We start from the raw sequence: 24,075 nt of genomic DNA on the forward strand, positions 1-24,075 counted from the left end.
GGTCCTTGAATTCGAATTAGTTCCAAACTCTGATGACTGTTACCGGTCCCCTCAGTCCCAGCCAGTGTCTGAGAGACATTAGTCAGTGGCCATTGCGGAGGCCATTTGGCTTGAGAAATTACTGTGACATCAGCTCCAGTGTCAATGATCCCATTTAGTGCTATTGGTTGGTCATTGTAAATAAGGGTACACTGATACATAGGCCGCTGTGGAGAAATGGATTGTACCCACAAAATGTGAGGTAACCCTGTAGATCCAAAACCTCCTCTCCTCTGCGGAGGATGATCAGTGATAAGAGAGCTTACCCTTGCCGGAAACAGAATCAATTGCGCTATTCGACTACCCTGAGGTATCGTACAGGGTGGAAATGGAGTCCATGCCATGATTTTAATTTCGTCCACACTGTCAGAGTCAATAACACCTGGTAAAACAAAGAGACCAGACAATGTTGTGGAAGATCTACCAGATCTTGTGTATCGGGGGGTAATGGTCTTTTGACATTTGTTGATAATAAATGAACCGAGGAATCGAGCAGTGTTACTGTGTGTGAGGTTGCCAGGTCCAATCCGGCGCTGCCTGAGGTTGCTGGACAGAGACTTGAGGTGTCGGTGCTTCTCTCCGAGCTTGTTGAAATGTCAGCTGTGGCACTTGTGTCTGCGCGCGTCGCTGCCCCGCGCTCCGCGGTCGGTTTCCCTGTATCGGTTGTCCCTGGAAGTCATACTTAGATCGACATTGATTAGCATAATGACGCCCTTTCCGACATTTCGGACAAACTCCAGGACCAGGAGGTTGTTGTCTATTCCCCGCAGCCCGAGCAAGACAATTTTTCTTTAAATGGCCAGGCTTACCACAACCATAGCAATTCCCCACACCACGCATCGCTGCAAAAGCAGCAGCCATAGCTTCAAACTTATGGTCAACCGTACCGATTCGGTTACATGCTTCCACCATTTCCACCAAAGTGGGGTTCGGGTTGGGAAGAGACTTCAGTAGCCTTTTACAATCAACATTAGCATTTTCAACAGCTAGTTTTCTTAACAATATATCCCGAGCTTCCACATTATCTACTTGACGTTCCAAAGCCTGTTTTAGTCTATCAATAAACTGCATATAAGGTTCTCAAGACTCCTGAGTGATGTTAGTAAAAGCTTTTTGCGGCTTTTGTACATCAGGAACCTGGAAAAAAGCCTTTTTCGCCTCTTCTCTAATTGCCTCGAGCGCCGTACGGGGGCAGTTTTGAGCCTGCACTATAGGATCAGTATGTGCACCGGTGCCCGTAAGATGTTCTATTGGTAATGCAGCTAATGCAGCATCATTATGATTAACATACGTGAGCAGGAGTGCTTGCAGTCCCCCTCTCCAGTGCGACTCCCATAACGTGTACTGAGTCGGGGTTAGTAGCAATCGTGCTAAAGATTTCAAATCATGAGGAGTCATGACATAAGTATCAAACACAGAAGACAACAGACTTATAAAACAGGGAGAAGAAATACCATGTTCCATAACCGTGCGGCGCAGTTCTTTAACAACCGAAAAAGAAAGAGCCTCCCATCGTGCTCCCCCTGCCCGACCCTGAGAATACAAGACCGGAGCAACTATAGTTTTAGCCATTTCTAAATCCCCCTCCTTTAAGGCTTGTTTCTTTATTTTTGCCCACACATCACACAGATTAGGAGGGTATAAATCAGGTTCTTGTTCAGGGTCTACTGGTCCCGGGTCAAAGGGGTCTTCTTCTGGCGGATACCCCACTGCATTGACACCCAGGGGTTTAGAGCACTGTGATTTAGAGGCTGATAAGGACAGGGCTATAGGAGCTTGCGATTCCTCCTCCTCTCCTTCCTCTGCCTTTTCTTTTTGTGCTTTCAGAGTCTCAAAAATAACTCTCCATGAAGAGAGCAGACGGTGGGACTCAGTATTGCCTTTTGTCGCAGAATCCCACAATTTCACCCCTGTATCGTCCCAAAGTTCCTGCGTGAAAATTGTAGTTGCAGTCACTGCAGGCATATTTACTTGCACCCACTTAAGCATTGCTTTAAGGTCATGCCCAGAAATACTTTTCTTATGTTTGTTAGGGAGACCTTTCATAAGCACATAAACGTCTCTTTCTGGGGACGAAGCCTGATTCCCCGTTACAGATTTCCCACAGCTCACCTCTCAACTCCGGAGGGATTTCAGGCCGGCCGGCTCCCGCTTCCTTTCAGCAGATCATTCAAAGTTCTGTGGGATTCGCTGCATGTCGCTCAGTTAGGCGATTTGAGAGTCCCTCCACGTCAGATCCTTCACCGGATCACGTCGGGGTCACCAATTTGCGGCGAATGAAGAGACGGGACGCAGCTTGATGCAAGCAAGTGTCCATTTATTAGTGATTTTCTTACAATTTTATATGTTTCTACCTTCTACATATTACACACTGATTGGTTAAATCTTAAGCGTAAAAAACACTGATTGGTTGATATTTAAGGCACACCGTTAGAACAATAGGAACTTACTAGTTTATCTTGACCTAGCAATAATTTTTATTCCAAGGTTAGGTTTAGGTTGTCCACCTGGTCCAGCCAGCAGGACGATCGATCAGCCAAGACGTCTCCTCCAGAACGCAGCCCTCTTCTACAAGCTGTCGCCTTTTGTCCAGTTCCATCCTTATCCTTCCAAGGTCTCGGAACTCTACCATCAGGGTCACTATTTGAGGAGATGAAGACACGGACTCCTGAATCCGACCAGAAGACCCTTTATTAGTCCAAAACCCACGCTTATATATCCTCGTTCGCTGTTCATGTGCACCATACTAAAATATCATTGGTTAATCAATACCGTTCATGTGCTTCTTGGCTACATATAATTGGTTAATTACTAAGCTACAAACACACTGAATTTCTTGCATTTTTCTTTTTCTCTTTCTTCTTATCTCTGTGAGTTTCATGTTCTCAGCCAGCCACCGATGTGGCATCACCCATCCACTCCAGCCTTGCTTCATATCCCATTTTTCTTCTGGGCGTTCAGCCAACCTTATCTTACTTTCTTTCTTCTTTAGCCTTCAAGGTCCTTCACAGGCATTGTGGCCTCCAGCACTTGCCATAAAGCTCTTTACAACCAAGTTATCAGTGGAGGTTACGCCAGTAACTATGGCATAGTGTTACATGAAACAGGAACCTGGTTTGCAGATTCACTTTCAAAAAGACATGGAGTTGTGCAACTGAATACTTGCATTTAGCCTTTAGTGATTATACTCATGACCCCTCCAGCAAAGGGAAGCACCTGGGACCTTGCAGGGAAGCAGTGGGGATTACCAGGCACGGCAGAGTGTCTGTCTGTGGTCAGGGTTTCAGTGAGGGGTCAGTCTCAAAGGTTTTTTCTTGGGGGGTGGGGGTGGATTTAGGTCACATGTGTGCACCATTAACTATGATATATGAAATAGCTATGTGGCTGGTTGTAGTCAACAAGATGTGTATCTGTTTTAGACAGTGTCCTGGCCTAATAAGCATGAGTTTGTAACTTATCTGGCCTCAGAACACTGAGGAATCTTGCTTCAAGGATGTTCTAAAGTTCAGTAGGTGATAAGTGATGGGATGAATTGTTCACCACGCTCTTGTCTCCTTGCCAGTCTTTCATGTTTCTTTTTTTATTCCCCTTACACATGGTCAGAACCCTCAGAAGTATGTGTCTCTCCTAGCTACTTAACTGCATGCTACCCATTTGTTCAGGAACAGTTTGGATAAGTATGCATATCTTCTGAATTTTGTTTCTTGGGGCATTTTAACCTTTCAGTTTCAGGTGTTGAATACTCTTACAAAGCTGAAGCTCTTGTACATTAATATTCTAATTGTAAAAATGTTTGTCCGTTGTCCTAAAGATGTAGGTTGCACATTTCTGTTCTTCAGGCATATATCTGGTACTTAATGTCTTGCTCCCAAGGGGCTATATTGTCATGGATGATCAAAAAGACTGTGTTGGTCTGTAATGACTGATCTGGCTATTTTGTAATATTGGAAGGGGTTGAATCCAGTCCATGGGTGAAAGAATGGTTGTTATGACAAGGCTGGTATAAATACAGTCATATTAAAGGAAGAGGAAGATCTTACCAGAAGGTTTATCTTGTTATAAAAAAGGGTTCCTTTTTTCCTCCCCCCATTCCCCCCAAAAGGCAATTTTAGTAAGAATGCCACAGGTTTCTAAATTTTTTCTCTAATGAGGCCTAAAAACAAGCATTCATTTATAAATGTGTTGTTAACCCTGGGGCAATCTAGAAACAAAGCCTACATAGTAGTGACGTGCGGAATTAGACTCTATAACTCGAAAGTTATAAAGTAGGTATGTTTATTGCGCGCAGATGCACGGGGGATCGCTCCTCCACAAGCGTGCATGCCCGAAGTGACGAACCATCTCACATTTATACAATAAAACAAATGAATATTCAATTAACGCCTATACATATTCGTTACCTAAACCCGCTTACTCTCACTTCCTATGTTAATTAGCTTATCAGTCCGTTTCCTGGAATGTGGTGGTCTTGCAGGTTTGTAGGTGATTCATGTCCTTGTGACCATCTGATCTTCTCCAGCAAGGAGACTTAGCACTCCCTCCCTCTAGATAACATTGGAATGTCTCTCATCCTTTTCTCATCCTTTTTATAAATAGCCCCTTTGTTAGAGGAAGGGTAGGTGTCTCCTCAAAGCTGTGTGCCTATGTGACCAGACACCACACCCATGACCAGTCACCATACCCACATTCCTTGAGCAGATATATACAATCACGATCGATGTCTGTCGCGACAGAGGGAAGACACAGTCACTCAATATGAGTGATCAGCAGACTTTGTTTATTGTCCCTTACAGTCACCTTTTATGCCTTCTTATAATTAGCTCATACATATTACAAAAGTTAAGCTCATTATTGGTTAGTTGCCTAAATACCAAGCCCGCCCCTAGTTTCTCTTCTGTAGTTTTCTGTTCCCACCTGCAACATTCTTTTCCCACCGCGATCTTCCTGTTATTAGTAACAAGGACAGCCAAAGACAGTGTATTTTGCTTTACTTCAGATAAGCTGAGAGCGATGTGCATTTTTGTCCAGCCAGCTGGACTATGTCTATGTGACCCTTTTCAGCTAGCCAGTTATCCACAGGTTCTCATACACACACATCCATTCCCAATGTATATGAGTACAGTTTCAGGGGTTTCACCAGGGTGTGTTTCAAAATGACAAGTGTTTTGTTCAGTGTCAAGACAAATGCCTTGGGCCTTAATCGTATTACTTTCACAAATAAATCCCTGTTGTTCCCGTATAACACATGCATCAACATTGACAGTTTGCCATTTGTTCCCATGTTGTTGGGCCCATAACACTCTATGTTCGAACGGATAGAGATCAGTTCCATTGTGATTTAATCCCAGCGCAATGATTTGGTATATGGTGTATACCGAAGCATTGCCTATTGTTAAGACAAAAACTATGGTTTTTCTGTTGGTGGGGTCATAAGTGAAATTAACTAAATGCCACCAAGATTGAAAGTCTCTTTGAAATTTAGCTGCATTATCCCAGATTACCTTTCGAATTTCAGTGGGTAAGGTGCCCCCATCACCTTCTTTTATACTCACTGCCACGGCAAATTGTATCCACAACTGAGCTTGGATGCAGATAAGAACTAAGGAAACATTATTTTGGATGATGCCAAATGCATCTGTAATTAATTGATGGTCTTTTTCATTAATTCTTTCCCACTTAGGTAATATATCAGATGGTTCCTAGTGCCATTAAAGAAGATTGTAATGGGCATTCTAGTTTATGTAAATTGCTTATTGCCAAGTTTATTTTGTTTGTTAAAATTTCAGCATCTATGCTGTTTAATGTTCCTAGTCCTGTTCCAAGGATACCAGTCACATCTCTCCTTGATTGTTTTGGAGGGGTGAGGGTTCATCCATGCAACCGTGATGACCACCCTGTATAAACTGTTTTAAGGAATGGTGAGCGGGTAGGTTAATTGTAGAGATATCAACCTGTATTGATAGTTCCACTCGTTTAAGAGATCATGATGGGTTAAGCAACATTTGCTGTTACCCTATGTTTTTAATTAGGGACCAGTGTTGTAAATGTGAGGAGACAGTTTGATAGGAGGCTAAATTGGTGGATCTGGTTGTTCAATGTCAATCTTGAATTGAAAATCTAGGCTGGAACGAGAGTTGGGATCTGTCGAAAGACACATTATGTGCGCTGGATGGGATATAATAAAGGTATACCAGCATTCGTGTTTGAAAGGACAGGTATGTATGTTGCGTGTTCCTTCAATATAGTTTACAACATGTAAGGTTGCTGTCATGCATTTAATGTGATTTTCAATTTGACATCCTACTGAAACAGTGTCTTCTTTGGTTCCCTTTAAAGATAAAATTTGTTGATTGTCACTTTCATTTTTAACAATCCATTCCTGCCTGCAGAAGGTCATGTTATTGTGTAGTGCTACTGAAGATAAATTCAGACCAGGTGTGGTACATCAAGAAGTATGTATGCATCAACCCATGGTCACCCCCGTCATACACAAATACCACATTTTGCGTTCGACAATCAAAAAATCAAACAATAGTTCTACACCATGGTCACCCCAAGGCAAAAAGAGAGTACGTGTTGTGTAAAAGTGAAATTGTACCAGCAATCTGGTTCTGGTATCTTATAGCAAGATTTCTCATTGTTTCTTGGTTTAGAAAAATCAGTAGCGTATATTTCAGTTTTGGTGGGTTATTTTGTGGGTAGATCCATTGATTGCCTGGCATCCTATTTTTATCACTTCCCCTGGTGTAGCTTGAAGTGATGGCATTTGATGAATGTTATTATTGTTGTGAAATATCCCGATTCCCTTTTTCGTATAGGGAAATCCCATCTGCATTCATCCTTTAGATATGCTTTGTTTTCATGTATAACCAGAGTAGCAAGATTCAAGTTTGCCTTATCTTTTGGTGTGATCCCAACACTTCCAGCATAATTTAGTAGTGCATGGTCCCAAAAATTTTGTGTTTGATTTGGAAGGATTAGATTTGTCCTGATTAAGAGGAAAAACAAAACTGTGTTGGAAGTATACTGCTGCTGTTGTTGTCGCCATTGTTTCATTTTCTCCTGTAAGAAAAATGAAGGAAAGGTCTTGGTGGGGAAATCTGAACCGTTTCATGATGCAGGATAAATCCATCTAGTACTGATTTTATGTTTTGCTCCACTGCTATCAGTAGCTTCCCAAGCAAGTGGCCCATGAGGTTTAATTAGCGTCATAGGCACAGTTCCAATTTGTGGTATACTTACCATAACAGGTTGTCCTGGTTGTAATGTTATTGGACATTTTCTTTCATCAGAAGGTGGAGCACTAGGTTCAGTTTTTGTAAAGAATACTTGGCTAACAGGGCATCTGGTGGGCCCATACCAATTATTCGATTGGTGAAGTACTTTGGAAAGTTGAGTATCCCATTGGGCCTCATGTCGTTTAAGGCTTCTTTTTAATAAGCCTTTTTAATAGCGCTTTCTACCATCCCATTTGATTGGTGGTGATATGGGGTATACTCACTGAATTTCTTCTTGTTTTACCCAATTTTGCAGCTCCTTACATGAGAAGTGTGAGGCATTATCACTTTGGCTAGTGCCAGGAGTAGGTAGACTTGAGAACCAAGGCGATAGACCCCGTACTGTATTTCATCCATCAGCCTTTCAGCACTTAGTTGCCATAAGGAGTCCTGATACTACTTCCACACCTGTTAAAATGTATTTATACCCAGAAGATGGTTTCAGAGGGCTGATGTAATTGATTTGCCAGGTAGACCATAAGGGTTTACCTTTGCTAATGTACAAAGGTGACACTTTAGCAGGGTGATCTGTTTGCAATCTTAATTTACATTGGGGACATTCTGTAAGAATAACTCCACAAGTTTTCCTGTCTAGAGGTCAACCTTTTCTCTGTGCAGCAAAATAAAGTGCTGCTTTACCTGTGTGGCCTAATTTTTGATGTAGCCATTCCCCCAGCCTATACCACTCAGGATTTAAGGAATTCCCTATTTTTATCTTCCTAATTTTGGTCAATTCATCCACCTTTTGATTCCAATTTGTAGCTGGCTCATTGTCTTTGGCGTGAGCTTTCACTCATCCCATCTTGTATGGAATACCTCTTTGGCTAGTTTGGGTCACCTGTCCTGGCTGTGTCCTCTCCCAGTTTCCTATGCAACCCCAGCCCTCTGGCTGGAAGGGCCCAAGGAACTGAAAAGTCCTTGATTTAGTATAAACATCATCCAGCAACAACTAAAACCATCAGTGTCCTATCAACATTGTTTTCACACCACATCCCAAACACAGCACTGCACCAGCTACTAAGAATAAAATTAACTCCATCCCAGCTGAAACCAGGACAGTATCCACCCCTCATTCCATACCATTTATGTCATGCCACGATTTCCAACACAACCTCATTAACCACCATGACCCTTCCCATCCTTTGATATAATTATAAGAGACCGCGTTGTTGAGACTCACCATCGCCATGGCAGATGTGTTTATCTTAACATTGCTATGGCAGGAATCTCATGCCATCACCACAGCAAATGTTCTATCTATACACTGTTAAGACAGGAATATAACACCATTGCCACTGCAGAGATTTACTGAGACATTGTTAAGGGAGGAAACCGATTGACACCATGGAGCAATGGGGGAGGCTGATCCTGCAAAGCTTAACCAAACCCCTGTGCATGCACCAAGACCTGGGGTCAGGGGGATCAAGGTTCCTGGAGACCTCTGAGGACCACCTGATGACATTGGGCATGCATACCACCGCTGGGTGGAAGGTGTTGTTAAGCAGTGCAGCTTGTAACAACTCTATAAAAGAATGGAACCAACCAACATCAGAAGGAACGTTACCCCACCGGACTTGGAAACGAATCAGACTGTTGGGATGCCGCAGCTTCGGGGTGGTAGCTATCGCTGTGAACTCTTTCCTTCTTTCTTTCCTTCCTTTCTCTCTTTATCTCTCACCCTCTCTCTCTTTGCATTTGCACATTTCTTGTTGGGAAATAAAGTTCCTTGGCTCTTGACTCTTTTGAGTCTTAAATCTGTTCCCGAGAATACAAACAGAACCACGCTCTGATCTTGGACTGGCATGCAACAATAATACACAGATATCATTCCCATAGTCTATACACCACCCCTGTAAAAATGTCTATAAAATGTCCACACAATGTCCATTGAGTTCATTTAGTCCATGAACACGATCTCTTATGGTGGTCACTCAGGAGAAGAGAGGTTGTGCGTTTTATGGGGTTATTTGGCATCAAAGCCAGCTCATGTCGGGTCACTGTTGTGCTTGCACTGCTTCTTGTAAGGCTTGTCCTCCAGTGGTTCAGGTGGTTCCTGCTATAGTCATTCCTATAACATGAAGCTCAAATCATGGGTTACAACAATTTAAAGGTATATCCATTGTAATCTCCACCCCTGGACCCTTCGACCAGCCCATAGGCTTTAATATTGCAGTGAACTCCTCCCCTTGCCATTGCTCCGGCTTGGACTTATCCACAGACTGCAGTCCCTTAGGGTTCTACCTGCTCCAAGTGGAGTCTCAGCTATGAACCACAGTCTCTCCAGGGGTATCTCTGCTGCGGCATAGACTCATCCACAGCCACAGTCACTTTGAGGTGCACCTGTTCCAACATGGCCTTATCCATGGGCCATGACCATAGACCTGCTCCAGCGTGGCCTTACCCACAGCCACAGTCCCTTCAGAAGTAAATCAGCTCCAGCATGGCCTTATCCCTGGTTGCCTCCAGGGCTGTGCCTGGTCTGTCTTGGGCTTATCCATGGCCACACACTTTTAGGTGCTCCAGCATGACCTCATGCACAGCCACTGATGCTTCAAGGTGTACCTTCTTGTTGCGTTAATGGGGATGGAGTAATTTGGCAGAAAATAACCCCCCTTGCCTTCTAACTCTCCTCACTGACGTGGGAGGTTAGGTGTGGCTAGGTTTAAATTCTGAGTGATGTCCAATTTACCACTGTCAGTCCGGTCACATTTAATATGTATATTAAGCTACCACAGTTCTGGATACACTGATAGCAGTCTGCACTGCCAGTCCAGTTGTGCTCATGAACTAGCACAGTCATACTCTAGGGTTTGGTCATGTTCAATGAGAAACTGCAACAACCAGCTACTTAACAGTGCAGTTTTATTTGTGCAATAGATATACAGGTTTTTGGATTGCTGGTGATAGTGACTGTCTGCAAGAAAGCACATGCAGATAAAGCGTTATTAAGTATAAAACGCATGGATAAGTTACAAACAATACAGCCTGGCTGTAAATATTAAAAAGTAACTCTCTAGAGAGATTTCTAAGTTTCTCGAAGAAGGACTTAGTTTAAGTCTCACCCAAGGCGTCCCAAGGGGGGGGGGGGGGGGAAGAAGAAAGGCTCAGTCCATCGGCCGATCCCAGGAGTCAGTCTTGGTGATGTCTTCCCCACTTCTCCCCTCATTCATTCACTTTTTATACTTTTCTTTACTATGGGTTGGAGCTTGAGTGACTCTAGTCATACATTCCTTCATTATGATTGGTACAAAGTTCTCTTGCTTTCATTTAAAGATATAGTTCATTTTAAATTTACTATGCATGCTCCCTGAGCAGAGGATCCACCCTCTTCGGGGTGGGCCATTTGAGTAGGAGGTCTCGATCTCCCACTACCACAATTATTTTACCCTAGTATCCTTGAGTCTTATCTCTTCAGCAGTTTGTTTTCTTTTAGCAGTTAGCTCATCCTGGTCAGAAGGCTCCTTATTTACATTCTTGTTGAGCTCATCTACATCGGTGCTAACTGTCCCTTCTTGAAGTGCTGAATGGGCCAAGTTCCCGACCTTCTCTCACAGATAATGAGGCTCCTGCTTGCATTTTCGCCACAGTTGTTGACCCAGCGATGGACATCTTCTCATATATTTTCCATTTTACAGCCGCTATGCAGCTTATCGGCTGTATGGCACCATAAGGTTCCCAGTCCTGCAGGGAGTACAGCAGAGCCTGGCCGTGGTGTCTCCACTCTGCTCCAGTCTCCGCTACTCCTCTAGGATAGCAGATTGTGTTGCTTAGGGAACTGTGGTGATGTAGATTCCGTGCATGCCATCCATCTTGAAGGTGATAGATGTATTTTACCCTAAAAAGTTTTCTGTAATACTATGCTTCTATTAGGACCCAATTTTTCTCTAAACCCCCCCCCCCCCCCCCCCCCCCAAGGTGATTTTCCCACACTTCTCCAACATGGACTTATACTTGGGCCACAATCCCTTCAGAGGCATACCTGCTGCAGCACAGACATATCCATGGGCACAAACACTCCATGATATACCTGCTCAGGTATGGGCTTATTCATGGCCACAGGGGCTTTGGGATGTCCTGCTCCCACGTGGACTCATCCACAGGTCACAGTCCCTTTGACTGGAGTTCACACTGGAGTTCCAGCCTGTCCAGTACAGCAGCACAGAAACAGCAGCCATGCCCTGGCCACCTGCCAGCCCAGGCACATCACCACTGCTGTTATCAGAATGTTCCTGGGCACAGCACAGTAAGATGATAAGCAGTACAGCAAGCAGCGAAAGCAAGAAGCAGTCACTAACGAGCACTAGACTCTAATATACAGTGAGGCAAGCAAGCCCCATGGCAAGCACAGAAATCTGCCCCTAATAGCTAAACAGCAATAACAGATATAAATTCACACTAGCACATTCCAATCAAGTCTATTTTTATCTCAAACCCTTCGTGCCCCATGTGGGGCGCCAAAAAGGACTGTTGTGGTTTAACCCCGGCCAGCAACCAAGCACCACAGAGCCACTTGCTCACTCCCCCTCACCCAGAGGGATGGGGATGAGAATCAGAAAGAAATGTAAGACTGAAGGGTTGAGATAAGAACACTTTAATAGGTAAAGCAAAAGCCGTGCATGCAAGCAAAGCAAAGCAAGGAATTCATTCAGCACTTCCCATGGGCAGGCAGGTGCTCAGCCATCCCCAGGAAAGCAGGGCTCCATCGCATGTAATGGTTACTTGGGAAAACAAACACCATAAATGCCAGATGTCCCCTTCCTTCTTCCCCCAGCTTATATACCCAGCATGACACCATATGGTATGGAATACCTCTTTGGCTAGTTCATGTCACCTGTCCTGGCTGTGTCCCCTCCCAATTTCCCGTACCACTCCAGCCATCTCGCTGTCAGGGCCCAAGGAAGTGAGAAGTCCTTGACTTAGTATAAACATCACCCAGCAACAACTAAAAGAATCAGTGTCCTATCAACATTGTTTTCACAGCAAATCCCAAACACAGCACTGCACCAGCTACTAAGAAGAAAATTATCTCTATCCCAGCTGAAACCAGGACAGACATGACCTCTCCAAGCAGCAAATAGGTGCTGTTAATTTCTATTTTTCACCTGGAACAGTTAATAGATGATGCTTTTTCTTCTGTCATACCAATGTATTTCTGTTTCCACTTTTTCAGGCAATAAGTTGTTGTTAGAGTTCATTGGTTTTGCACTTATTGATTGATGTCTCTGTTTTCTAGGTACCACAGCTTGTTACAGTCCATTTGGATCGCTCAAATTTACAGGACAACATACTCCGTAAATTAAGCTTTGTTTTATGAGCTCATAAAAGAAAGAAAACAAGCAAACAAAAGAAACAAGGGCTTGGTCTCCTTTGCACAGATTAATCTATCATGTGAATTCGCTAATTTACCACTTAATTCATATGGTTTATTAATCACAAGTTCTCTAATTCATAACTCACAACTTGTAACTCGTAACTTGTGCACATATGAGCAAAATAGTTACCTAGCTAACAGTGAGCATGCTCATCCTTCCTCCTCCATCATGGTGTATCCCCTGTATCACACTGGGAAGCATGTAAGCCTCCACTGTCCAGCTGCTGTTGGATCCGCTTCAAAAACTTTTTGGGTAAGTTGACGTTTTTATACCTTCCCGCTTGGAAGTTTGGTCTATATCATTTCCATGATTAGTGGATTTTGAAGAAAACTGCCAGACAATCAATATGTAAGGATTATGTTTGCAGGAGACAGCAATCTGCAGGTGATAGTGGCTGCATAATGACATTTAGCCCTTTCTGGCCACCTGTCCTGCCTACATTGTCCTCCCAGCATACATCAGGCCTTAGCATGAGCTGTGTGTGAGCCAAAATCTGAGCAGGAATTGAGTGAACAGTCACAGAGCTATACTTCAGAGGCCATCTGCACTTTTCAAGGATGTTTCTGATTCCAAGGCCAGGTTCACAGGCTGGCAGGCCTTTTCCCTTGTTCAGCAATTTTCCCCTTCTAACTAGGCCAACTTTATGGCTGCTCACATCAACTGCTGAGGAAAGTGGACCACCACTGATGAAGGTGTACAGTATCTGAGGGAATCAACCATTGTGGAGGTGGTCTACAGCGACCTGGATGACAACCAGGCCTCCAAACATCTGGAAGACATCCAGTGCATGTGGTCTATGTGGTGGAAGTTTGTATGGAGTGCACCATGATACCCCAACACCCTGGAAATAATGGACTGGGCAGATATTGAGGCACCAACTGTGGGTAGACTGGCTTGACAGCTCTGGCAATTCAAGGAAAATCTCCCCCAGCTCCTGCTATGGGCCTGCATCTCAGCTGTGGAGCAACTGTCCTGCTAGTTCCAGCAACTTAAAGAGAATGTGGACAATATCTTTTCATCCATGCCCCTACAGACCAGCATCTCAGCTATCAAGTGTCATTCAGAGTTGGCCTTTCCCTGATCAAAGGGAACCGTGAGCACATGCCACCATGTGGTTCTATCTGTGCAACCCTGAGGAGGACTTGAAGTGGTACAGTGCACCTACCTTGGTCCTGGAAGACAATGTATGTGAACTGTGAAGAAAAACAGAGTCCAAAAATGGTCCATCCATGAAGATTACTGCTCCAGTTACTATTGAGCTGGAACTCCAATATGGAGTCAAAGGCAGCCAAGTGGTATGCTACAACTGACACTGTGAATGCGTTTTTTTCTCAATTCCTTTGGCAGCAGAGTGCAGGCTACAGTTTGCTTTCACTTAGAGGAGTGTTCAGTACATCTGGAATCAACTGTCCCATGGGTGGAAACACAGCCTTACCATTTGTCATGGACTAATCCAAACTGCACTGGAAAAGGGTGATACTCCAGAATACATGCAATACGTTGATGACATCATTGTGTGGGGCAACACAGCACAGGAAGTCCTTGAGAAGGAAAAAAGAATAACCCAGATCCTTCTGAAAGCTGGTTTTGCCATTAAAAAAAAAAAAAGCAAGGTCAAAGGACTGGCACAGAAAATCCAGTTCTTGGAAATAAAATGGCAAGGTAGACATCATCACATCCCTATGAATGTGATCAATAAGATAACAGCCATGTCCCCACAAGCTAACAAAAACAAGCACAAGGTTTCCTAGGCCTTGTGGGATTATGGAGAATGCATATTCCAGGTTATAGTCAGCTTGTGAGTCCTCTCTATCGAGTGACCCAAAAGAAGAACTATTTTGAGTTGGGTCCTGACCAGTGACATGGCTTTAAACAGATCAAACAGGAGATAGTTTGTGTGGTAGCCCTTGGGCCCATCTGTACAGGGCCAGCTGTGCAAAATGTGCTCTACACTGCAGCCAGGGAGCATGGTCTCACCTGGAGCCACTGGCAGAAAACACCAGGAGAGACTGGAGGTTGACCTCTAGGGTTACAGAGGATCCAAGGCCTGCTACACTCTGACTGAAAAAGAGATACTAGCAGCATTATGAGGGGGTTCGAACTGCTTCAGAAGTTGTTAGTAGAGAAGCTCAGCTCCTCTTGGCACCTTGATTGCCTGTGCTGTACTGGATGTTCAAAGGAGTGGTCCCCTCTATCCAACATGCAACCAACACTACATGGCATAAGTGGGTAGTGCTGATCATGCAACAGGCTCAAATCGGGAACCCGAACCACCCAGGACTCCTGGAAGACATCATGGACTGGCCAGAAGGCAGAGATTTTTGAGCATCACCAAGGAGGTGACTCATGCCCAAGAGGCCCCACTGTATAAGAAGTTACCAGTAAATGAGAAAAAATGTTCTCTGTTTACTCATGGGCCCTGTCATACTGTGGAAAACTGCTGTGTGGAGTTCCACAAGACAAGTCACAGAAACTGTTGAAGGAAAAGGCAAATTGAATCAGTTTGCAGAATTGAAAGCTATCCATCTCACCCAAGGTATTGCAGAATGAGAAAAATGGCCAGTTCTCTATCTCTATACTGAGTCATGGATGATGGTGAATGCCTTGTGAGAGTGGCTACAGCAATGAAAAAAGGACCAATTGGCAGAATAGAGGTAAATCCATCTGGGCTGTTGTACTGTGGCAAGACATTGCTGCCCAAGTAAAGAACCTTGTAAAGGTCCATCATGTAGACCAGGGGTCCTCAAACTTTTTAACCAGGGGGCCGGCGCGGATGAAGTGGCAGGCAGTCATCTGCGGCTGCTTGGTTTCCAGCCACAACCCCTGGCGGGGGAGGTGGTGGTGGTGTCTGTAAATACTGGGGGCCTGATTGAGGACCCTGGGGGGCTGTATCCGGCCTGCGGCTGTAGTTTGAGGACCCCTGATGTAGACACTCACATGCCTAAGAGTTGTGCCACTGAAGAACATAAAAACAATTAGCAAACAGACCAGGCTGCCAGAAATTAAGTGGCTCAGGTGGACCTGGACTGGGAATGTAAGGGTGAGCTATTCATAGCCTGATGGGCCCAAGAAACATCGGGACATCTAGGGAAAGATGCAACATACAGATGGGCTCATAATTGAGGGGTGGACTTGACCATCCACACCATCACACAGGTTATTCATTAATGTGAAACATGCCATAATCAAGCCAAGCGGGTAAAGCCTCTCGGGCATGGCAGATGGTGGCTGCAATATACATATGGGGAGGACCGGCAGATCCTTTATATCACACTGCTGTGAATCTGCCAAGGCAAGTGCCATGTGCTTACCATGGTGAAGGTGACCACTGAATGGTTGGAAACATAACCTGGAACCATATCACCACCCAAAACACTATCCTGGGCCTTGAAAAGCAATTTTGGTGGTAGCACAGCACCCCAGAAAGTACTGAGTCAGACAATGGGACTAATTTCCATAACCCATCTCATAGACACATAAGCCAAGGAGCATGGAATTGACTGAGTGTACCACGTTCCCTATCATTTACCAGCCTCCAGGAAGATTGAAAAATGTATTGGACTGCTAAAAATCATATTGAGAGATGTATGCTGGGACATTCAAGCACCGAGATGCAAATTTAGCAGAAGCCACCTGGCTGCCACTTGGCTGGTTCATACTAGAGGATCTTCTAACCCAACCAGCCCTGCCCAAACAGACCCCCTACGTGCTGTAGAAGGAGATAAGGCCCCATAGAACACATAAAGAACTGTCTGGTAAAGACAGTCTGGGTTATTCCTTCCTTGGGAAAGGTCAAACCCATTCGTGGGATTGCTTTCACTCAAGGACCTGGGTCTACTTGGTGTGTAATGCAGGAGGATGGGGAAATCCCATGTGTATCTCAAGGAGATTTAACATTGGGGGGAAAATAACCTGTGATTTTAGTTCTGTATTCTAGGAAGTACTACAGCAGGAATCACCTGAACCAACAGAGGATTAGCCTTGCAAAAAGCCGGACAAGTGCAGCAGTGATTTAACCTGAGCTGGCTTTGGCATTGGCACCCAGTAATAACTCAGCACAACATGCTGCCTCTCCTGTCCTGAGCGATCACCATAACAGATGGACTAAATGAACTCAATGGACATTTTATGGATGTTTTACAGGGATGGCCCATAGACTAAGGGAATAATATCTGTGTATAAGTCAAAGGATGGGAAAGAGTGTGGTAGTTAATGAAGATGTATTGGATAGTGTAGAACCTGGGCATGATGCAAATGGCATGGAATAAGGGGTGGAGATTATACTATGTCTGGCTCCCAGGCTGCCAATCCTAGAAATCACAGAATGGTTCCATTTGGAAGGAACCATTTGGAAGTCATATAGTCCATACCCCACCCCCACCCTCACCCCACCACCTCCCCAAGCAGGTCACCTGAGGTTGGTTGCCCAAGACCATGTCTAGGCAGCTTTTGGATATCTTCAAGGAGGAGACTCCACAACCTCTCTGGGCAACCTGTTCTAGTGCTCAGTCACCCTTACAGTAAAAAAAGGCTTTCTTGATGTTGAGACGGAAACTCCTGTTTTTACTTTGTGCTCATTGGCTCTTGACCTGTCACTGGGCACTATTGAGAAAAGCCTGGCTCCCTCTTCTTCATTCCCTCCCATCAGGTATTTGTACACATTGATGAGACTCTCCCCCCAAGCCTTCTCCAGGCTAAACAGTCCCAGCAATCTCAGTGTGACCAGTACCTCCTGCTCCTGACCCATGGTAATATGGTTAGCAGAACTAATGCCATTTTATAAGGCAAATAGCCATTCTCTGTGACCAAGCTGGTCATGTATCACTCTCCTTTCCCCTCCTCATCAGGCCTTGAAGGTCCTGCACACCAGTCAGACTTCTTCTCCCCTTCCCTATAGGCCTCCAGGTTTCTGGGTGCCAGACAGACTTCTTCCCTCCTTACCAGCCTTGAAGGTCCCAGGCACCTGGACAACCAGGTTGTGATGACCCTGACACAGAACAGGGAAGTGTAGCAACACACAGAGCACTGTCTATAAAATCAAGCAGTTACAACTGCTGCTAGACAGCAAAACGCATGATGCCCCAGTGGTAAGGGATGCCTCCACTGTCATCTGCTTCTTCTGAGGACTGAGTGACTCATATTCTTTTATGTATTTTAAGCCTAGATTATGATTGCTATATTGATATGACAAGTCATGTACTAAGATTTTACCTGATTTGCAAAGGGTCCAGGTGATTAGAAACCATAAGCTAAGCTGTGCTATAAAATTCTGCGCTACACTACTTATAAATTTGTGCTATACTGATTCTGCTTATTAAAAAACCTGTGCTACTCTGATCATAAAATTCTGCTAAAAAATAAAGCTTTAATTGTAACTAAAACTTAGTGTCGTCATCATTCTGCCAAGGATCCCCAAAAGAACCTGTCTGTCCCCATAGAGCCAGGTGACACATAGCTTCTCCTCATAGGAGAGATGCTCTAGTCCCTTAATCATCTTAATTTTTTTTTTAATTTAGTGAGTAAAATAAAATTAAAGTTTTAGTTAAGCACATTAATTCAAAGCAGACAAATGTATCAGCTAAACACTGACAAACACTTCTGCTCCCTGCTGCTGAACTAATGCTAACAGTGTGAGTTACAGTGTGTTCTGGAAATAAGAGGCTCCCTCACAGACTTGCATAAACCCCCGAGGAGGAATTTTTCTGCTTTTGGTGAAATACAATTTAAGCATTATGCTTTACCTCAGTTAAATTCCATCTTATTGACATTCATACTTACTTAACAAAAAAAAAAGATTTGACTTAGCAAGCAAACTCATTCCATAGGGGAAAGTATTATACCAGCATACATGGCTCAACTTTAAAATGCTAAGTCCTTTTTAATTAAAATACTGAAAAACCTGCTTCTTCATAAACTAAAGACACATCACTACATTTTGCTCATGAGAATAAAATTTACAGTCATGAGTTGCACATAAAGGATTTATTTTAAATGTTTTAAGGATAGAGTTACATAATTATAAAAATTACTTACAGAATTAAGTAACAGATTTAAAGTATTCATACTTCTAAATGCAGAGAAATAAAATAAAAATAATGAAACTGAGCTCTAAAGATGAAGCCATTGCCTAATTTTAAAATGTGAACACGAAGACCTTTGAACTATACACATACAAAGAACCATCCAAATTGCACTAATGATGTAAAATACAAAAAGCACAGCATTTCCAAGGAACCAGAAACTGCTTTTACCATAATTCTTTTTCCCTGAATCAACTGTAATCTATTCTATTTGAAGATAAAGCCTCCATTTTTAAATAATTCATTTAAAGAAGGCTTATACCTATTGCAATAAATAGGATTTTCCCCAAAGTATTTCAGTCTTTATGTAGTCCAACTTAGTTTAGGGTTTGGCACTCAAAAGAAAAAAATGTAGTGTTTTACTTATCGATTGTGATTTTATTTATTATCAAACAGAATACATGGTCCCTTCAAATGCTGTATGACACGTACAACTGGAAAATTACCTTCCGTTGGCACTATGATTGCCTCACCAGTGCATTTAATCCTACTAACAACCATTCAAACAGCACAATAAGCAAATTCACAAAAAACTGAACACAAAATAAAAACAGAACAAAACCCAAACATAAACATTATAACATGCGACTTTAGTTTGTTACATTAAACGTTCTAACCTTCTAAGCATGCAAAAAAGGATGGTCTGCATTTAAGTTTTTGTGGTTTTTTTCCTTTTTAAAAGTTTTACATGGCAGCCTGACATCATGCACACACACAATATATTACAATACTACAGCAGTTAAATGAGAGAGGCCAATAACTTTTATACAAAGATCCATGACTTGTGCCATCACAAGACCTATAATAAATTTGGAAAGTAATGTTGAACCCCTAGAACAAGGGACCAACATGCAGTTACTAGGGTAATGCAAGCACTGCATGCAGATCTGAAACATGAGCCTAAAATAAAGCCCAAAGCAGATGGCAGGGAGTGGAATTAGTCTCAAGTCTCAAAAAGGTGGTTTAGGCTATTAAAAAAAACCAACCACAAAACCTAAAGCACTCCCCCCCAACCTTAAAAAAATGAAAAGAAAAAACCCATGCAATAGATAATGGGGACATCTGAAAACAATCATAAAATTTGACAGTGTATAGATTATATTCTAATTAGCAAAATATGTGGTATATTAGAGTGGCTTGCATAAAACCCACAAATGCAAGCCTAATGCTAAAAGCATTCCAGTAGACCTAAACCTCAAATATTTTAAAACAAACCTTGTATTCCTTAGATGTAAAGCCCCAAATTCATTGTACTAAGTTATTAATGTATTTTGTGTGTAATCAATACACTCATTCTTGTGCCACAAATATTAACTTGGGCTCATGGAGCCAGGCTCAGCTTTGAGATTTACATGCAGGACTCTTAAGAGTCAATAGAAAGCACATAACAGATCTGCAGGATGGAAGCACTGTGTTGCAAATCTGCTCACTTTATTCAAAAGACAATGAAAATTTACTGACTCAGGTACTTAGTGCTTAAAGACTGGATTGAGAAGCTGTGAACTGAAAGACAATAGCCTGCCTTTGGTTGCCCATGATGAAATACAGGATATAATGCAATATAGTAGCAAGGGATAAAGAATTAAGATACCATATTTATACAGTATTACCATTTAACAGCATAATGAGGCACAAGCCTTAAGGCTAAAATATTAAGTCAGGCCAAAAAAATGGACAGAAAGGGACTTAAACCACTGAGTCTTTGATATCAAGAATACCCACAATAGAGGTCAGACCTCTGATCTCTTATTAACAGTACCTCTCCTGCATCCTTCCACTAACAGCATAAGGTTGGATATCTATGTATTCCTTCTTTCCATCAATAGTGTTGACTGTATTCACATTCTTCACATACTGTATTTCTGTGAAGCAGTGCTTTGAAGATTGTAGAGCTCTGTTTTAACATGAAAATTTTGAATTTTGTTGCTGTGCTGATCCTTGTTACAATTGTGATACTTTTAAAAGTTGCTACACTTAAAAAGTAACAAATACCCTAATCTTGATTTACAACTATTTTGCAAGATTAAAACTGTTAAAGGATTCTGCTGTTGCGGGCTGCTATTTACATCCACAATCTAATGCAGATGACTGAACCACTGAGACTGTCTATAGCTCCCATTAGATAGTACACCACTGGCATGCAGAACTCTAGTGTTCATAGAATGAAATTCATGTTAACAGCATACCTCAAAGCAAGTATACCACAAAAGGCAACAGGTTTAAACTGTAGATTTGTCTGGACACTCCTTACATGGAAAAGCCAGAAAAAGAATATGTTGAGAAGGTGCCTTCTTGAACAAAAATGATTAAAACCAATAGCAAAACCCAAAACAAAACAAAGGAATACAGCAGACTGAGCAGAAGGCAACAAATGCTTCTTCTCTAAAGGAGGTGTTCAGTGTAAAAGGACCCTCCACTCCCATAAGATTGTATTTACCGTGTAAAAGATTAACTACTGTTAGGTTTCTAAGTCCACACACAAACATCCAGGTTGCTAGGTTCTGATATTAAATGAGAGACTACCATTGCCAATGTGTAGTCTAAAGTCTTCTTAAGTAGCATATATACTGTTAAACTTGTGGCACCAAGCACTTGGGTTCTGCTAAGAAATGTGTATAACAAAACAGAGTACAACATTTAGGATTAAAGGCAGCTTTGTTGTGTGTATTTTACTGGTTCCTACAACTTGTAAACACAGGCCCTTAACCTGCATTTTCTAGTTAACTGGTTATAAAGATTAAATATATTTTTGTAGTTTAAAGCCTTTTCACTTAAAGGTGCAAATCAAACACTTGATATCCTACTGCCCTGTGACTAGTAAAAATGCACAAGTATTTCCATATAAGTTCTTAAAAAGCTTAATTTGAAATAAAGTGTAGAAACACAGTATATTGATGTTACTTGGGTTAGGCATTCCTTACTGCTGCACAAACTGTTTAAAAGTTCTCAGAAGAGTCACTTCTGTCCCAGCCCAGAAAACAAGGACTGCCAGTAGCCAAGAAATTAAATTTAATGTTACAAAAGAAGGCATATTGAAAATAGCAAACTACACTTGCATGTAGCAGTTGAACAGGTGAGTGCAAGGTTGAAGAAAAAGTTAAAATCTATGAAAAAATCTAGATTATAATACTAAATTGACTTCACACATCTTGAATTTGCAGCTGTTCTTTGTTTTTAACTTCCTCCCAACCCAAATATATCAACTTCCTTCAAGAAAAGGAGTTCTCTTATGCAAAATGTGTCATGTTCACATAAATTTGTATTATTCAGAACAAAACAGTTTTGCTGGCAGAGATTGTGGGTTCGCAGGGACATGTAAGCTTTCATTTAACTGAAAAACAGTCAAGTCTTTGTGTCTACAAATTTTACATTTAATAGTTCCACAAATTTGGCAGAAGTTCATGATGATGTCTAGGATGTCTTCACCAAATCGTAGACATAAATATGGAAATCATCATCAAACTTGATGAAATAGACAGATGGTTTGGCTTCAACTTGATGAATGACCATGCCAGTCCGTTTTGAGCCATCTTCTTTGGCATATTCCACTTGTTTGCCTACCAGGCTGTCCACAACTTCACCTGGTTCCCGTTCTGCAGGAGGTGAATCATCTGTAATATGAAAATACAATGTACTTTGGTAGACATTTATGGATTTTTTCCAATATACAAAACTGCAGAGCCTTCTTTAAAAGTTAAGAAATGATTACAAGTTTAAAATGCAGAGTATGTCTAAAACAAGTTGAGTTGTTCAGACAAGCACCTAACTATTGCCATGCTTCTACAAAGTACAGTCTCAGGAATTTATTTCTTTTTTTAGGTAATACTATTTTCAATTTTATGAAGTAAAAAATAGCACTTCAATTGGTTAGAAAAGTAAATCTTTTGACATGAAAGTTTACACACCAATTCCAGAACATGTTTGTAGATAATTGAATTTAAGCCCCCAGCAGAACAAGGCACTGAGTCTCTTTAACAGAAAGGCAGGTGTGTTAGAACTCCCTCTCCCCACATGCTTTATCCAAAATGTCAATACAAACATGCCATTGCAACAAACCCACATCTTCCAAGCTAAGTATAATGTCCTTAATCAATAATGCTGTTAAAAGGGGATTTTGATTTCACACTAGAATGGATACTGTTGAGACGTCTAGCTATATTATTTGCTTTTCTAGCAAAATCTACACAGAAGTATCCTTAAGAACACAATTCACATTGTCTGTAAAAGATCTAGATTCAGGGAAGGTAGCTCATAGTTCAGAGTGTCTTAGAAACAGAAGTAAGTAGTACAATAGTCTCAGGAAAAAAAAGAGCACATAAAAACCTTAATTCTTATATATGGAAAGCATAAGCCTTTTATCTTCTTTTTCTAAGATGGAAGAAAGCAAAGCAAAATTTAAAACGGAATTGCAAGGTATATGGAGGTGCCAACTCTGAAAGAGCTTGCTTTATTTTTTTCTTTAGGAATAGGAAAGTCACTTTTTCCATTAACATTTGTGGCTCACTCTCTTCAAGCCACAGATATGTTGTTTTTTGTTAGGCTGGAAAAAAAATCTAAAACCATAGGATTACTACAGAGATTATGCAAATAAGTGCCACTTGTTTACTTAGCCATCAGACTATTTGTTATCAGTGCTAGATCTGAAGGAAGACAGTTTCAGAAACTCAATGAATGAATTTTAAATAATATTTAAATAGTGTGCTGCATAGCCAAATACTAGTTATCTAATTAATAATTTATTTTAAAGCCAAAACTGCCTCTCTGTCAGAGAAGTGCTTTTTAGGTGCAAGAGAGAAACGAGAGTACAATATTCTTGAGAAACTATTTCTTTTATTGCACTAGCTATCCAAATCTCTTGAAAAATACTGATTCTGTGAAAATCCTCCTATATTTATAGAAAAAACCCAATTTTCACTTCAAGTAAGGAAGAAAAAATACCCATCCTAACCTATTAAAAATTTTTTCCTCTTTATGTGTTTATACATGAGAGAAGATGATTTTCAAAAGATTAGTGCTTCTTTCCTCCAATAAACTATTCAAAAGCTTTCCAAACTGAAGATGCCTACTGAAACTAAATTAATCTATTTTAATTAGCCCCAAAACATTATTCCTATAAGAATTACTTCAGAAATACAATTCCTTGAGATGGCTCTTGATTTGTGACACTTTTAGGAATTATTATGGAAAAGGATTTTCCTGTATTTATTGCATGTTTCACTACTGATTCAAGTAAAATGTTTCAGAAGTTAATACAGATGTATTTTCTGTTGTGCTGTAACCTTTGTTAGTTTTGATAGTTAAAAAGAT

General features: G+C 41.8%; 2 protein-coding genes across 17 annotated transcripts in view; both read right to left on the reverse strand.

Moving 5' to 3' along the window:
- Window positions 1–396: 396 nt before the first annotated feature.
- Window positions 397–1,110, reverse strand: LOC129783099 (endogenous retrovirus group K member 9 Gag polyprotein-like). The gene is made up of 2 exons (XM_055792805.1): window positions 542–1,110; window positions 397–421 (listed from the first exon to the last, which is right to left on the reverse strand). Exons 1-2 carry the CDS (start codon window positions 1,108–1,110, stop codon window positions 412–414), a joined length of 579 nt encoding a protein of 192 aa, XP_055648780.1. The 3' UTR covers window positions 397–411.
- A 17,545-nt stretch (window positions 1,111–18,655) lies between these two features.
- Window positions 18,656–24,075, reverse strand: part of LOC129783098 (spindlin-Z) — a 97,546-nt gene continuing 92,126 nt past the window's right edge. For all 16 annotated transcript variants that reach the window (XM_055792804.1, XM_055792802.1, XM_055792793.1 and 13 more), the window contains one exon: window positions 18,656–22,379. In XM_055792804.1, coding sequence (XP_055648779.1) covers window positions 22,180–22,379 — 200 coding nt within the window. In that variant the 3' untranslated portion in view covers window positions 18,656–22,179. The remainder of the gene's footprint in view (window positions 22,380–24,075) is intronic.

This window comes from Falco peregrinus, chromosome W (assembly GCF_023634155.1).
Source record: "Falco peregrinus isolate bFalPer1 chromosome W, bFalPer1.pri, whole genome shotgun sequence".
In the NCBI taxonomy this organism is placed as follows: Eukaryota; Metazoa; Chordata; class Aves; order Falconiformes; family Falconidae; genus Falco; species Falco peregrinus.